Genomic DNA, 16,877 nt, shown 5'->3' with positions numbered 1-16,877 from the left:
GCCAGATTTTTCTCTAGCAGCTACCCTCGGCTCACCCTGGAATCACGTATGCATGGTACCCAATACAAAGCTCTGATGACCCACCCCGTCTTCTGTTGCTTCTTGCTGGTTACTCTGACAGAGAGGTGGGAGACTGGGTGTTGGCACAGACATGAACAACACGTCTTGAACAACAACAGTTATGGGAAGGTGAGTAACTGGTTTTCCTTCTTCGAGTGCTTGTTCATGTGCACAAGGTCACAAGGTGACTCACTCACCAAAGTTCGGGCACAGGGTCAGAGTCTTGCACTGCTCAGCTGAATGCTGCGTCATCCTGAGCCTGATGGGTGATCGCATAGTGCGCGGCCAAGGTGCGGCTGGAGGACCAGGCCAATGCTCTACAGATTTCTTGAGTAGAGATGTGAGCCACAAATGCTGCAGACAAGGCCTGTGTTCTGGTGGAGTGTGCAGTGAAGGGGGAGAGGTGCAGATATTCCTCCCATAACATAAGAACTAGGGCTCATCAAGTGAAATTAATAGTTTGCTTTAAACCAAAGAAAGTTTTTCTTCATGTAACATAGTCAATCTGTGGAACTCCTTGCCAGAGGATGTTGTGAAGGCCAGGACTTTAACAGGGTTCAAAAAAGAACTACACAAATCCATGGAGGTTAGGTCCATCAATATTTATTAGCCAGGATGGGTAGGAATGGTCTCCTTAGCCTGTTTTTCAGAGACTAGAAAGAGATGACAGGAAGAGGGATCACTTGATTGCCTGTCCCATTTATTCCCTCTGGGGCATCTGTCATTGGCCACTGTTGGCAGACAGGATACTGGGCTATATGAACCTTTGGTCTGACCTAGTATGGCTGTTCTTATGTTCTTAAGGTTGTAACAGTCCCGATTTCAGGACCCTATTCAAGACTTGGTGTGCTGGGATGAAAGAGTGTAGCTTGTGGTAGAATGGCAGGAGGAAAATATCCTGGTTAATATGGAAATGTGACACCACCTTTGGGAGGAAAGCGGGGGTGGGAAGTTGGAGCTGTACTTTATCTTTATAGAAAACTGTATAGGGGGTCTCCGATGATCGGGCCCTGAGCTCAGATAGCTTTCTGGCCAAAATTATTGCGACCAGGAATGCCACCTTGTACGAGAGATACAGCAGAAGCATGTTGCCAATGGTTCAAATGGTGATCCTGTTAGAGAGGACGAGTTTGAGATCCCAGGTTGAGACAGGTTGGTGGAGCTGAGGGAGTCAGTCAAGACCTTTTAAGAATCATCTGACCTGGGGTTCACAAACAGAAAGAGGCCCTGTGCACCAGGAGGAATGCCGATAGACCGGTGAGATGAACCCATATTGACGAGCCTGCTAATCCTTGTTGCTTTCAATGGACAAGGTAGTCCAAAATAAGTGGCAGTGGGGTGAGTGTCGGAGACAAGGTGTGTTGCACTGACTACTTGGCTAGGTAGGTGGCTCTCATGGCAGGTTTCCTACTGCCCAGGAGGAATTGTCTGATCCGGTCGGAGCATGAGAGCTATGTTGCATTCAGCCATGGAGCTTCCACGCCGTGAGGTCGAGCGACTTGCACTTTGGGTGTTGGAGTCTTGGGTCGGAGTCTTGGGAAGAGTGGGAAAGTAACTGGGGTCTCCACTGACATGACGAGAAGGGATGTGTTGGTGGGATGGATGTGACTAACACCCCTGAGGCTGAGTGAGAGCCTGGCTCCTCCCCTGGGCTTGGTGGAAGGCCCACAGGGTCCAGAAGAGCCTTTGGTTTGGGTTCTGTCTAGGAAGAGGCTCTTCTGCCGCTGTTCTCATTCCTTCAGTGTCCTTGGTCGGAATTCCTGACAGATCTTAGAGAGCTGTTTGGTGATCTTCTTCCAGACACCTCAAGCAGGATGTGTGGGGATCACTGATTGGCATGCAGCTCACGTAGTACTTGCACGGTTAAAACCTGGAGACCACAGCATGTTCCATGGGCAGTAGGGAGAAAATGGGGGAAAGCCCACGACTGAAACTTATAACTAACCAACTCATTATTTAACAACTATAAAATACAAAAACTACATCAAGAACTATGTAACTGCTGAGCAACTTACTGTCTTGGGTGGTAAGAAGGAACAGAGGAGGGGATGGACTGAAAGGGCTCTATATTGGGCACCATGAAGGAGAGACTCCTGGGGATGCCCAGACAGACTCTAGGGGTAGCTTCTGGAGGGGGGTAGCTGAGTTAGTCTGTATGGGTATGTCTACACTACCACCCTAGTCCGAACTAGGGTGGTAATGTAGGCAATCGGAGTTGCAAATGAAGCCCGGGATTTGAATTTCCCGGGCTTCATTTGCATCTCGCCGGGCGCCGCCATTTTTAAATGTCCGCTAGTGCGGACTCTGTGCCGCGCGGCTACACGCGGCACGGAGTCCGCACTAGTGGACATTTAAAAATGGCGGTGCCCGGCTTAATGCAAATGAAGCCCGGGAAATTCAAATCCTGGGCTTCATTTGCAACTCCGGTTGCCTACATTACCACCCTAGTTCGAACTAGGGTGGTAGTGTAGACATACCCTATAGGATAAACTTTAAAAACAACAAATAGTCTGGTAGCACTTTAAAGACTAACAAAACATGTAGATAGTATCATGAGCTTTCGTGGGCACAGCCTACTTCTGGTCATCTGAAGAAGTGGTTTGTACCCACGAAAGCTCATGATACTATCTACATGTTTTGTTAGTCTTTAAAGTGCTACCAGACCATTTGTTGTTTTTTAAGTTTATCTATCGGCAGCTGGTAGGGAAAAACCTTATTGCTACTGTGCACCTACGTGCACACACACCTGTTTGGAATGTACGTGAACTAACACTTGGAGAAGAATCCAAGTACCCGCATTCTCAGACCGATGCGACAATCTACTGGAATTCTTTCAGGATGTCAACATGTATGTGGACAAGAAGGATCCAGTGATACAGTGTACCTGGACTTCTAGAAAGCTTTTGATAAGGTCCCTCAGACCCTCAGTAAAGATTCTTAAGCAACATTGGCAGACAAAGGATAAGAGGGAAGGTCCTCTTATGGATTTGTAAGTAATTAAAAGATAGGAAACAAAAGGTAGAAATAAAAGGTCAGTTTTCACAGTGGAGAAAGGCAAATAGCAGGGTCTTCAAGCTCTGTCCTAGGATCTGTGCTGTTCAACATATTCACAAATAATCTGGAAAAGGAGGCAAACAGTGAGGTGGTAAAATTTGCAGATGACCAAAAATTACTCAAGATGATTAAATTCAAAGCTGAGTGTGAACCATAACAAAGGGATCTCATCAAACTGAGTGAATGGGCAACAAAATGGCAGATGAAATTCAGTGTGAAGCGCAAAGTAATACACATTCCAAAACATTCCCAACTATATATACAAATTATGGCCTCTAAATTATCTGTTACAGCTTAAAGAGATCTTGGTGTCAATGTGTTCTCTGCTCAGCGTGTGATGGCTGTCAAAATGTGAAGAGAATGTTAGGAACCATTAGGAAAGGGATAATAAACAGAAAACATTCTTGTGTCACTATATAAATGCATGCTTTGCCCACCCCTTGAATAGTGCACGCCATTCTGGTTGCCCCATCTCAAAAAGATATGCTGGAATTGGAAAAGGTGCTGGGAAGGGTAACGAAAAGGAGGAGGGGTATTGAACAGTTTCCGTGTGAGGAGAGATTTAAAAGACGGGGACTATAGCTCTGCAGCTGTAGATGTTGATATCCATGGACCAATTTTGCAGATTGCGGATCGGATGTGGATACACATTTTGTATCCTTGCCAGGCTCTAAGTTTGACTTTGGCTCCTAAATCACTTGGACACTTTTAAAAATATTACTGATGGACTATATTTTCTCAGGAATCCCCTCTGTACATTAGGCACAATGACACTTCCTATTCTCTCCTCACCCTCAGAGACAACTGCCAGGCCACATCTCCACTTCCCACGCTGGAGATCAATCTTCTGGTGTTTGATTTAGTGAGTCCACGGACTAAACTAGGGCACCTGAAACCACCAGGATCATTTCTGCTGAAGTTACTTGGTTCATTTTGTGGAACAGAAGCTAGTACATCTGGCTAGTATATACACCTGGCTGTGTTCTCTGTACCCATTAGCTACCCAGCAGGATGTTCCATTCATAACAATTGCAGTCCCAAAGTTCTCACAACCGTGACAGTTTATCTAAGTTTGAGGCTTGATCCCAAGAAGGCGCAAGAATCCATCTGTCTTTTGACTTTCAGTCAGGCTCCAGGTGGTAAGTATCTGATCACTCCCTTTCGGACCTAAGAAAGTGATTCTCTTCCAATCAGTTACATCTCCCCCAACCTCAGAGTAGGAACAGGGGCAGGACCTTTCTCCTCTCCCCTTTCTGCACTGCCCAGGAGAGATGGCTGGCCACAGGAGGTTGCACTGCCAGAGTGATGATACAGCAAGTTGTTCTTGAGAGGTTGTTCTCCCATGAGAGTGGTGCTGTTCTGTGTAGTCCTCAAGGCAAGGCTGGGTCTAGAGAGGCTTATCTGACTGCTCCAGAGGAGCTTTTGCAGTTGCTCTAATTTTTAGTTGCACTTTATATCACAGGGTGCAAACTAAACAAGGAAAATGATGCCAACCAGGCATCCTTAAAGACATGGAAGCAATGTTAAAAACCAATACATTACATCATTCCCCCCAATTCCGTGATGTAACCAAACCCAAGACACCATAAATACGCACCCTGCTGACAAGGCCGCTGCTGTATAATGGTTTAATCAGATGTGGGGAACCACATTTTATTGCAAGGTTGTGCCAAATGCTTTCTAAAAAATGAGGAATGATTCTGTCCTGAAACATTGCAGCTGGCTGACTATGCATCATCTGTTTTTGGAGTCCCGCCTCCCCTAACTCATCACCTGGGGCTTCCCCAAGGCCTGCCAATGAACAAAGGGCGTGGTCCCACAGAGTGTTCAGGGGCACTGGTGTAAGGTATAAGATCACGCAGGGTTGTGTATTTCACAGATGTACTGCAGCCTCCAATTTCACTATTACATGAGTGTGAAATCTGGTGCAGTTCGGTGAGGTTTTCTCCCGGGGGCAGGAAGAACTTGAGAAATGTTAATGGGCTTTAAAACAGAAAGTTTCTGATGTTCAGTGAAGGATTACACAAGAAAAGCTTTGAAGAGGTGGAGTTCGAAAGGAATCAGTAAATGGTGCAGTAACTTTTTATCAGCTTCCAGGGTGCTCCAAATTTTAATCGGTGCAGGAAAGAGTGAGATGCCAGATGGAAAGGAAAGGGCTCCAGCTGGCTAAAGGATCTCCTGGAGACCTATGAGGTGGTAGGTCTCCCTGTAATATATAAATGCCATATGAAGCTGTTTTTCCAAGACTGAACCTTTTGTGGCCAATAGGGATTGGCTGAATTTGTGACGTTCTGATTCACAATAAGCTCTTATACTGTAAGGTAATCTCTTGTCTATGCAGTGGAAAGCAGTGAGGGGAGAACGGATAAACCCTATTTGCCTTCTGGTAAGCTTCTGAGCTGTGATTTCAACTCTTCAGCCTCTGAGTTTGTTCCCTGTGTGCCTGCTTCTCCATTCTTGTAAGCCGGTGGAGTTACATCAGCATAAAATCCAAAGGTGGACTCCACCTCAGGGAACAGATCACCTTTCATGCGTTCAGAAGGGATTTGTAAAACATGGCTAGTGTCAGTCCTGCCCGAGGAACAGTGGCCTGAGTCAGCGACCGCACCTTGGTGTACATCTTTCACCGTTGTGCCTGAGAAGTTCCAAACCACTCTCAGTGACAATGTACCACCCGACATATAAAATATCACACAGACTTGGCGCTTTCCTGCTGCTTTCTGAAAGCACCATAGAGCCAAGTGTGTCCCTACAAGCCTGCCTCTCCCTGTTCTCAATCCCATTCTTCAAAAGCCCGTGTAAAAATGGAGACAAAGCAGATTAATGTTTAATTCCATAAATTAGAACCCTCCCCTCGCCCCCGCTTCCAGGGAGAAAGATAAAAACCTTTGCATTAAACTAATTACTAAATTATCTCTTGGATATTAAAAGGTTTTTAATCACCATGATAATAAATGTTTTTTAATGGAAATGTCTTGGACTGTTGTCTAAATCGTAATTAGGGAGCAGCAGGAAAGAAGGAGGTGGAAAGAAACACCCACTTCATGCTAAGGCCAGGTCTACACTAGAGCTACACTAGTGACTAGCGTAGCTGGAGTTGACATACCTTAGATCCAGTTACCACGGTGTCCCCATTGCATGGGGGTCAATGGAAGAAAATTTCCCATCAATTCCCCTTACTCGTCTCATTTCAGTGGAGTACCAGAGTTGATGGACGCGCAATCAGCAGTTGATTTAGTGGGTCTTTACTAGATCTGCTAAATCGACCTCCAGGAGATTGATCCTCACAGTGGTAAGTGTAGACATGGCCTAAGCGTGAAGGGAGCTGGAGGAGTTGGCAAGGGCTAACGTGATGCCTGCTGTTTGATAAGGTGGAAGGGAAGCAGAGACTGGGACTGACTTACCAGAAAGGAACAAAGGAAGATGAAAGAGACGAAGTAAAAATAGGCAAAGTCACTGCCACATTCGTTTTTGGTGAGGCCGGAGAGTTTGTCGCAGGCTCTGTTACTGAGGCAGGAGAGCATGATCTCATGCCAAGCTTCCCCGGTGGCACTCCTGCAGATGGGGGGAAAAGATTCCAACAAAGGAAAAAGGGTGAATTCTTTTGACTGCAAAAGAGTACACCGTGAGAGCTAACCAGAGCCCTCGCAAGCACTTCTCGACGCGTTACGGGAGGTCAAATTAGCCAAAGAACACCCAGTAACAATGTTTCAAAAATTCTATTTTGAATTCCCTTTATCATTTTTGGTAACACACAACCTCCTCTTCCCATGGCCGGCCTGTGTGTGTCTGTACACATTCTGGGAGGCAGTTTGCACTGGCGTTTACTGTATCCGATTCATTTCTCAACTTTGTATGAAAGAAAGACATGAAAAAAGATCTTCCCTCCCCCACCCATGTCACAGGGAAACAAAATCAACCTGACAAGCTCAGACAGGATACACTTAATCTATTTTCAATTTCCAGAAACAGATTAACTGAAGTCAGGCAAGCACAGAGGACCAATGTAATCAAACAAGTTTAACTCTCCCATTCCCCAAACCCAGCAGCTCAGCCTTAATAGCAGCTACAAACCCAATGGAGAGGAACTGAAACAAAAACAGACTCTCCTGTCTCAATCTATCATTTTAAATGGATGCATCAGAATACTGCAGTCTACCACTCTGACACAGATACGCTTTCTTATGAGAGTCTACTGGGTTTTCTGAACGCCTTTGCCTCTCTCTTTCCTTATGTTACCTATGGCAGCTGTTCCTGTGGTAAGAAGCAGATGCAAATATAACCTTGAATTGTCCCCAAGTGACTCTGCACTGTCACAATATGTGATTTAATAACTAACTAAATATATTCACTAATCATGGAGGGACTAACCAAAAGCATAGCAGTAGCCAATAGCAGCAGCCAATTCTTGTCTCTTTTCTTAGGCGTCTTCCATCAAATGACTGGACCTTAACTTGTATGTCGTGCAACTGCTGCCAAATCAGTCCCAGGACATTAGAGACTAGGTGGGCGAGGTAACATCGTGTATTGGAGTAACTTCATGGGGTCATAGATTATGAAGCTGGAAGGGACCATTATGATCATCTAGCCTGAGCTCCCATGTATCACAGACCAGAGAACCTCACTCAATACTTGATGGACCAAGCCCATAACTTGAGTCTCCATTGCCCGGTATCCTATGTAGCTATTTACACCTGTGCAAAGTGGGTGCAAAGTGTTGCTGCTCTAAAGTCTTAATATATTTGTTATTTCATTTGTTTGTTCCCCCCTTAAACTTTACAAACTCCAGTGAACCTCAATGCTGATGAATGGTGCTCGTCTGGAAGCCTTGGGTACTATGAAGTACTGTATTTATCCCGGGGATATATACAGAATAGTGAAAATCTTCCCACACAGGACCTGACTCATATGCCTGGACCTTGATCTTGGGACTGGTTCAATTCCTTGTGGAATTTAAAGCAGCCACAAGACTATTTTAAGTTGTTCAAAGTGCAATTCACTGGGCGGCACCAGAGTCAGGTCCCAGATCCTGGTCCAACCTTCTCCAACAATGGCAGAGCACTGTGCTAGCAAGGTCAGCTCTCACCATCTCAGGAATGTCCCTAATTCTGAGAGTATCCACAGTTGGCTGGTTAAACTCACTTTATAGTCTCTAGCTTCTGCAGCTGTGACAAAAAGGGCCCTATGCCAGGGGCCAGGATCTGGCCCAAAGGATCCAGAAGTAAGACTGCAATAACATCAGATTTTTTTTCAATTAAGAGATTAATTTCAACAAGATTATTTTAAACTGCATGAGTAAACCCGAGTGAGCTAATTTCATGTCTGCCTGGCTCTCCACACACTCCATTAATCAAGATCCTTTAGCAGGCTATCCAATTACAAACATTACATCATCAGAATAAAGTTTCCCTGACTGACCACAGCCTGAGCCCCTGACATGGGCACTAGCTGCTTGGGGGAAGCAGTAGCCTTATGCAAAAATAAACCATTTCTTGTGCATAACACAGAGCACATCATACAATATGACAGGGACTAATTTAGTTACAACCATTCAAGAGAGAGATCTTGGAGTCATTGTTGATAGTTCTCTGAACATGTTCATACAGTGTGCAGCGGCAGTCAAAAACGCAAATAGAATACTAGGAATCATTAAAAAAGGGATAGAGAATAAGAGAATATTGTATTGCCCCTATATAAAACCATGGTACACCCACGTCTTGCATATTGCGTACAAATGTGATCGCCTCATCTCAAAAAAGATATATTGGCATTGGAAAAGATTCAGAAAAGGGCAACAAAAATGATTAGGGTTTTGGAACAGGTCCCATCTGAAGCGAAATTAAAAAGACTTGGACTTTTCAGCTTAGAAAAGAGGAGACTAAGGGGGGATAGGAGAGAGGTCTATAAAATCATGACTGGGGTGGAAAAAGTAAATAAGAAAAAGTTATTTACTTATTCCCACAATATAAGAATAAGAATATAAGGGGTCACCAAATGAAATTAATAGGCAGCAGGTTTAAAACAAACAAAAGGAAGTTTTTCTTCACTTGGCGCACAGTCAACCTGTGGAACTCCTAGCCAGAGGAGGTTTTGAAGATTAGGAATTTAACAGGTTCAAAAAAGAGCTAGATAGATTCATGGAGGTTAGGTCCATCAAAGGCTATTAGCCAGGATGAGTAGGAATAGTGTCCTTAGCCTCTGTTTGTCTGGAAATGGGTGACAGGGGAGGGATCACGTGAGGATCACCTGTTGTGTTCCCTCCCTCTGGGGCATCTGGTATTGACCACTGTTGGCAGACAAGATACTGGGCTAGATGGACCTTTGGTTCCACCCAGCATGGTCATTCTTACGTTCACACATAGATGTTTGTGAAATGTACACAATGAACGGTGACACTACCCTGGTATTGAGGGTTGTTTGTTTTTCCCTTTTGTTACACCCACAAAAATGGAATCAGATGGCTGAAATGTTTGCTACAATTTACTTAAAAATGGACTCCTTTTTCAACATGAATGAGCCCAAGTGGAAATGGATTAATTCTGACCCACAAGTACCCTTTGAAATATGAAATTTCAAGTTGCTCATGATGCAAAAATAACCATGAAGTTGAATTTCTCAAAACAGAAAAATCTGAGAGGCATGAACTCACCTGGAACGAAACAGCAATTTGCGTGCAATGTCTGGATGATACATTTCTGTCTGATGTGTCCTGCTCTAACCATGCGTAACACAAAATGGAGGAACATGTGCTTCATTACAACTGCTGTGCTTGGAGGTCTTATATAACTTAAATAAGCTCAGCCCTTAAACCGGCACATGAAGATAAAAAGTTATTTATTACTCACATGGCAAGCCTATAAGTCGGCTGATTTGATTGGATTTACCTGAACAATAGCATCAGGGCTTGCAAGAAAGTTCTGAAGTTGTTGTGTCGATTAATCGAGGTATCATCGTCTAGTGCAATGTTTCCAAATACCTAGAAAAGGAAACAAAAGCTATCAGGACCAAATGCAGCCTGGAGTAAGCAACCCTGGTAATCTCTGGGCCCCTGTCAGCAGCAGTGTATGAGATAGGCACAGTGGTCATGACTGGGTATAAAGCAGATGTTAGAGTGGGTGGGAATGTAACTTGTATCAAGTTGTGCTAAATGGGTGTAACTTATAGGGCTGGAGAGGCATAAGGTGTGGAGCAAGGAAAGACGCTAAACCGAAGAGAAGATGTTCTGGATGCACATGAAGCTGACTGTCCCCAAAATTGAAGGAGCCAGTTTGGCCTTAGCATATGCTAGTGAATTCAATCAGAGCTACTTCCATTCACTCCAGGCTAAGCTGGATCCCTAAGGAATATCAGCATCTGAGCGCTGTTTGGCACAGTCCCTCGGGGTGGGAGCAATGGGGACTGTGCCTCCTCTGACCTTCTACTCTGGAGTTGGGGGAGCTCTTCACCTTACTCTGAAAGAGGCCCCCTGCTGGAGGCAGGCAGTAGCAATAGCGTGTCTCGTGCTCTGCGTCAACATGGCAAATCGTAGAGTCTTAGCTGTCGAAGCCAACATGTTACCTGCATGCCGATAATGGCGTAGATGAAGAAGAGCATCGCAATGAGGAGACACACATAAGGCAAGGCCTGGAAAAAACCAATAGGGACAGCATTAACAAAGCAGGGCCACAGATTAGCAAACAGTCTTTATTAATTATTGGTTAGCACGGAGCTTCTCCAAACTGCCTGTGGTTTGGATGAGAGCATTAGCAAGAGAAACCTGAGCTGCTGTGGCACAAAGGAGACCTGCACAAGAGACTCGGCTGAAAGCTGGTCTTGCCTTACTACACGCCATTAGGTTGTAGTAAGGCAAGACTATTTATTTTGCTTTAAATAAAGTTAGTTTTCTGCACTGTTATGGTCCATACCAACCCGTGTGAGTAGACGGAGCCTCACCAGAAGGGAGGCACTAGCAGACTGCAGGGTGCGTACTTTAGCCTAGTCATGACATACCGTGGCGGTTCTCAGGCAATGTTATACAATTATAAAAGTTATTTCTGAAGTTTAGTAAAAACACATTCTTAGAAAAATACATCTGCAAAGAAGCAAGCGCTGGGTTTAACTGGGCATTGTGGAGGAAAAGAGAAGTTTCCGAGTCTTGAGTGATAAATCATTAAAGGTTTGAGCAGTGCGCCTCAACCTACTTACCATCATGGGCCACATCCAGAATGACCTGCATGGCCATGAGGATGTTACATGGGCTGCAGCTCTGTGCTGACTGGGCTAAAGGTTTTTTTATAAGGGAGATTGCCTATCTCCTAGAACTGGAAGGGACCTTGAAAGGTCATTGAGTCCAGTTCCCTGCCTTCACAGCAAGACCAAGTACTATCCCTGATTAATTTTTGCCCCAAATCCCTAAATGGCCTCCACAAGGATTGAACTCACAACCCTCTACTTAGCAGGCTAATGCTCAAACCACTGAGCTATCCCTCCCCTCACTGGGCTTGACTAAGAGTCAGTTGCTCTGCCCAGGCTGGGAGTCCCTATGACCCCAACCTGTGCAGCCACCAAGACTTGCAAGTGTGACGTGCCTGCTCACCCCTGCCCTTGGCGCCGATGGCAGGGGAGGAGAAGGGGTGGAGCTGCATCTCCTCAATATAGTGCTAGCACAGCGTAACGGGCATGGGGCGGGGATTGTGATAAGCAAGAGCTGTAGGTGCTCAGGAGCAGATTCTTCACTCCCTTATGTCTATATTTCCTCCCCTGTAGAAAACAGGGATAATAATATTGCTATGCTTGGGGCTGGGAGGCAAGAGCAGTGACCTTGTATGGAGAAAATGCACTCCATCTGACCTTGGCCTGCATCACTACTGATGTCACCAATGATCTTGCCACCAGCTGGCTCTCAGACATCCAGCCAAAGGATTTGGTTCATGCATCTGTCTCTCTCTCTCTCTCTCTCAAGACCAGGCCCAGGTGGCATGCTCAAGAGCATGCTGCCTGGCAGAGGTTGATCCAGACCCAGTGTTTTCCGAGCCCCACTCTTGTGTTTTAACTACAAGCCCGTCCCTTCTATCCTTCCTAGGGCACCGGTTTATTTCGGAGGCACCTTCTCTGTCCAAGGGTGGGAGGTGTTCCTGGTGCGTTTCAAACTGGCTGCTGTGGCCTTTACGTACTACCCATCCCCACCTCACCTCGAGAAAGTGTTATCAAACACACATCCTGGGGTATTTGCTTGAAAGCACAGCAGCCAGAGCAAGAGGCCTTTAATTCCACGGCCTGACCGCTAAGTGAGAGCGGAAATGTTGAAGGTGCACTAGAAACCACCCAGCTGCCTGCCCCCACGATCTCTCAAAGGACTTCAAACTCCTGGTGCTGAACTCCTCAAGTCCCAGCTCTCCAGGCTGCAGCCTGCACCCAGGCCGGTCGACGGGAGGGGGAAGGACAAAGGGAGCAAAGGCCCCTGGGTCTGGTGATTCAAAGTAGTGGCGGCGGCGGCTACTGGAGTCGAAGGCCAGAATGCCGCTCCGCATGGCTCTGAGGGCTGGGAGTGGCAGGGGCAGTGCCATTGTCTGAGGGCTGGCTATCCCAGCCCCCACTTCTGCCCGAGTCCCCACCCTTTCCAGGGAGCATGGAGCCTGCCCCAGGGCGCACAGGAGCTGTGGGCCCCGCTGCCCGCACAGCATTCTACTGCCTTCCTTCTCACGTGCACAATGTTACGTAACTTCTCCATCCTCCACCTTCTCCATCCTCCTCCAGCTCCAGCACCTCCCACAGCCCCTCTCTCACTCTCCGTTCCTCTCCACACTCCTTCCCCACTCCCCCCAGCCATCTAGCAACTCCCTGGAGCACGCCCCTTCGCCTCTCTTGTTCTTGGAGGAAATTTCTTCTATCTGGAACCTCTTGCTTCACTGACTCCACATCACATCCTGACCCCATTACACACCTGCTCTCTCTTGAGTTTTCTTTCCCTTTGCAAGTATCTGTGGATTAACTCTGAAAGGCAGCTGCAGGGAGCAGCTTTTATTGAAGGCCCTAGACAAAATAAAATTGCCCCATTGTTCTCAGGGAAGCCTCTGCTGCACGCGCTTCCATCCAACAGTCTAACAGCAGCTGCAAGACCTCAAGCTAGAGGGAACTCTATACACAGTAGAAAGCCTGACATATGATACATAGGCACACAGAACAGCTTACTGTAACTCAGTGGAGGAATCGAAGTCGGGGGGGGGGGGGATGCCGATGTACGTGAGCTAATGGATAAGGTCTGGTATGAGCTCCCTGTTCCTCACTTTCTCAACTGTAGAAAAGCGGATCATGACCCCTTTCTTCAGTCATAAAGCACTTTGAGATTCTTGGGGAAGAGACCAACTTTTGCTTATGTGTTTGAGCATCATGAGGTTGGGTCCTTTACCATAGTAAAAACAGCAAATAATAGTATATGCTAAATATTATTTTTGCAGATAGTCTGGTGATCGCACTATAACACCCCGACTGAATTAGGAGAAAATGATACCCTTCTTAGTCTACAGAATTTAATTAGATCCCTTCTACAGAATTAAAATCAAACCAAACACCATTCATTCTCTACATTCCATAGGTTGTGGAAAGCCCACCTCGACTTCTGTGAACTCTGCTGTTTTCACCCCATATAAATTCTAGAAGAGGTTTTGCAGCAGACAGAGGAGGAGCATGGAACGTTGCCCTCCGGTGCCCTATTTCTGTGTCTGCAATTTGTTCTCTTTTGGAGCTGATTTTCCAAAGTGTGGAGTACCAGCAGGTTCCACTGATGTCAATGAATGTTAGGGGCACTGAATGCTTCTGAAAATCAGACCAAGGAGAACCTTCATCAAGTTAATTACATGCCTGACAGACAGGTTATCAGAGAACTGTCTTCTAGGGATGCTGAAAAGCTTAATTCTTTAGTATTTGATGTCCTCACCTGGAAGATGCTACCGAAGTGCAAGGCATTAGCTGATCCCCTTCTGCTTTCAACCGTGAGGGCTACTCACCTTAAAAGATTGTACAAATGTCCAGAGCAGAATGCGGATGGTGTAGCCCTGGCGAAGAAGTTTGATGAGTCTGGCAGCCCTGAAGAGCCTCAGGAAGCTGAGGTTGATGAAGTTATCCTGTGGAAAGTAAAGGTTTTGTGTCCTTCAGAAATTAACGCGACTAGAAACCACAGCCCGCAAAAAAGAAATTAAAATTACCGGCTTCACGATCTAAGCAGCAAATCGGCCACCAGAAAACCTTCCAAAAGAAACATTCGTCAGTGCAGATCACTCCACATGCAGTAAGTCTGAGAAAACCCCTCTCCACAAAAGCCCCTCCCTCGGCTATTGGGTAAATAATAAAAAGGAAAAAAATTTTCCCTTATGCACTTTTCTTTCAATTCTTGTTTTCTTTGTGCAAAGCTGGTTTTCCCCGTGAAAGGAAAGTGATGGTGATTATTATTTGCTAGTGAGCGGGATTGTTTTGAAGTCTTGGATTGGCTCATTTTATTTTTATTATAGTGAATCCAATGTAAGCCCAGAGGGTCTATAAGAGTGGGTAGCTTTAGCCTCTTCCACGACAAAGGAAGAGATCAGCCAATCTACTTTAAGGCACCCTCCTTTTAGAAGTATTTACACAACAGGTGATAGGACAAGAACCTTGCTGACTGACCTGCAACGCTGGAATCTGATCATTATCTTAGAGTGATCCACAGCAGGGGTTGCCCTTAGGCACCTGCTGACTTATTAATGATTCACAAATATCACTTTTAAGGTAAATCAAAGAAATGCCAGGGGGTTTGATTTTTATTTGATCATTTTAGTTGATTCTTCTCCCTTCCCTTTTATGGACAGAAAATAGGTCATTTAACGAGCTAACCTAGAAGGGGAGGAGGTCTTTCCAAACGAAAACATGCAAAGGTTGAAAGAGGAGGGCAGGGGGGAATCTAAGTAGATTAAAAAAAATCCCCCCTGCCTACATTAATCCCAATTCCAGTGAATGCTAAAATTTAACCACAGGAATTAATTTGACTAGGCTAACTAAACAAAATTCCACCTAGTATTAAGCAATGGAGAGGGTGACCCAATCATAAGGAGGCCTTGTAGGTAAAGATGAATCAGTACAGTCTTCCTCTAGTCCCATCTCCCATCATCTTTTACCACAAGATACCTGCTCAGATTAAAGGGATTGACAGCTCTTGTTAATCTGTGTGCATAGCTCATGCTGAGTTTGGGGGTGCCTGTTTTATCTATTAATTTATTTAAATGCTAGCTGAGCAAACTGGGCCAAGACCGCTGCATTCCACGAATACCATCAAATGGTTCAAGAAATCAGTTTCAGACATGCACTTGGGTTGGGTTTAAAATGCAAGCAGCTCAGAGTTAGGCATATATTGTATGTCAGACCCAGTCCTAAAATAAAGAGAAAAGAGAAAAGCACAGGTATGTTCCATGAAAGAGCAGACAACACGGAAGCGATTTCTAGTCTACCACGGAAGGCAGTCCACGGCAGGCAAGACACAAGCAAGGATTCTCCTGGGCTGTTTAATGTTTGGATCATCAGCGCCTGTTTTGCGAAGATGATTTCTTAGAACAATACTTTTCGGAAGGTTATTGTCCCTTGATACAATACATATCAGAGCTCAGCTCAGCATTAAAGGCCATCTATGGCCGGGAGTCAGATTTTCATTGTGGTTACGGCAGTGTAAATGTATCAGAACTTCACTGATGTAATCTAGTTTTCAACCTAATCCCCGATCTAGGAACTTGAGTGGTCAAGGTCCATTTGAGTAGTGGGGATAAATCAGGGCCAACTTCCTACTGACTTTGTGCAGGTGTATGAGCCTGGGACTGGTCCTGCTTTGGGCAGGCGGTTGCACTCCATGACCTCCTGAGGTCTCTTCTAGCCCTAGGAGTCTATGATTCAAAGCCCAACGAAGTCAATAGTAAGACTTCACCTTCTCAGGTGTTGGATCAGGCCCCAAGTGATGACACAAGGTTCGTGGCTTTGGGAAATCAGGTCCTTAATTCCCATTGATACAATAGATAGATATGGTGTGGTATATGGGCCAGGCCCCGCACACACACAATCTTCCTCATATAAGCAGTTCTGTATACATACAGCAAGTGTAAACAGGATCAGCCCTGAATTTATAAAACATTAGAAGTGCATTTCCCCAGCATTTTCCCCTGAAGAATTCTTACAGCGTGTGCTTGGTAGCAAAACCACAATAGTTTGCCTTGTCCAGACTCCTGTTAAAATTCCCTCATAATCACAGTCAGCTGATACGATGCTTAACATGTGTCTGATCTAAGTCATGGTCAGCATGGTCGCTGTGAACTCCATTTTTCACCTCTACAGGAAAACACAGGACAGCTGTGTGATAATAAGAAGTGCTAGCGAGGGAGACGTGCAAGTAAAAAAGGAAGAAGATCTCTACAACATGAACCTGGTTGAGGACCAGCTTCAAACAGAATTAGGCACCCAACTCTCATTGAAATTCCATGGGAGTTAGGAGCCTAACAATGTTCTTTTTTTTTATTACAGATCCAAGCTCAACATCTGTTTTTCAAACACTCCTGCCAGTGTTTCACTCTGTGTAATCAAATGAATAGCCCAGAGGGGGGAACACTAGCAACCCAGGAAAATCCTATTTTATCAAGTTACAAAAGCTTTTGAGGGACAGTTCTCCATGCTATTCCCTGTTTGGTAACATTACACATGCAATTGTGAGAATTGAAGGGATATATCTCATGTGTTTAACACCCCCCCCACACACACACACCTCCCATACACTG

The 16,877-nt window shown here is 45.4% G+C and overlaps 1 protein-coding gene across 1 annotated transcript in view; it reads right to left on the bottom strand.

The window, feature by feature from the left end:
* The window catches only part of CACNA1B (calcium voltage-gated channel subunit alpha1 B), a 458,332-nt gene that overhangs the window by 57,694 nt on the left and 383,761 nt on the right, over nucleotides 1-16,877 (bottom strand). The window contains exons 35-38 of the mRNA XM_089772976.1: nucleotides 14,100-14,216; nucleotides 10,672-10,737; nucleotides 9,999-10,090; nucleotides 6,519-6,669 (exon numbers count right to left, since the gene is read on the bottom strand). Coding sequence (XP_089629102.1) covers nucleotides 6,519-6,669; nucleotides 9,999-10,090; nucleotides 10,672-10,737; nucleotides 14,100-14,216 — 426 coding nt within the window. The remainder of the gene's footprint in view (nucleotides 1-6,518; nucleotides 6,670-9,998; nucleotides 10,091-10,671; nucleotides 10,738-14,099; nucleotides 14,217-16,877) is intronic.

The sequence above is a fragment of the Pelodiscus sinensis genome, chromosome 23 (genome assembly GCF_052426305.1).
Source record: "Pelodiscus sinensis isolate ZL-2025 chromosome 23, ASM5242630v1, whole genome shotgun sequence".
Taxonomy (NCBI): domain Eukaryota; kingdom Metazoa; phylum Chordata; order Testudines; family Trionychidae; genus Pelodiscus; species Pelodiscus sinensis.
This window is presented reverse-complemented; position numbering and strand designations above follow the sequence as displayed.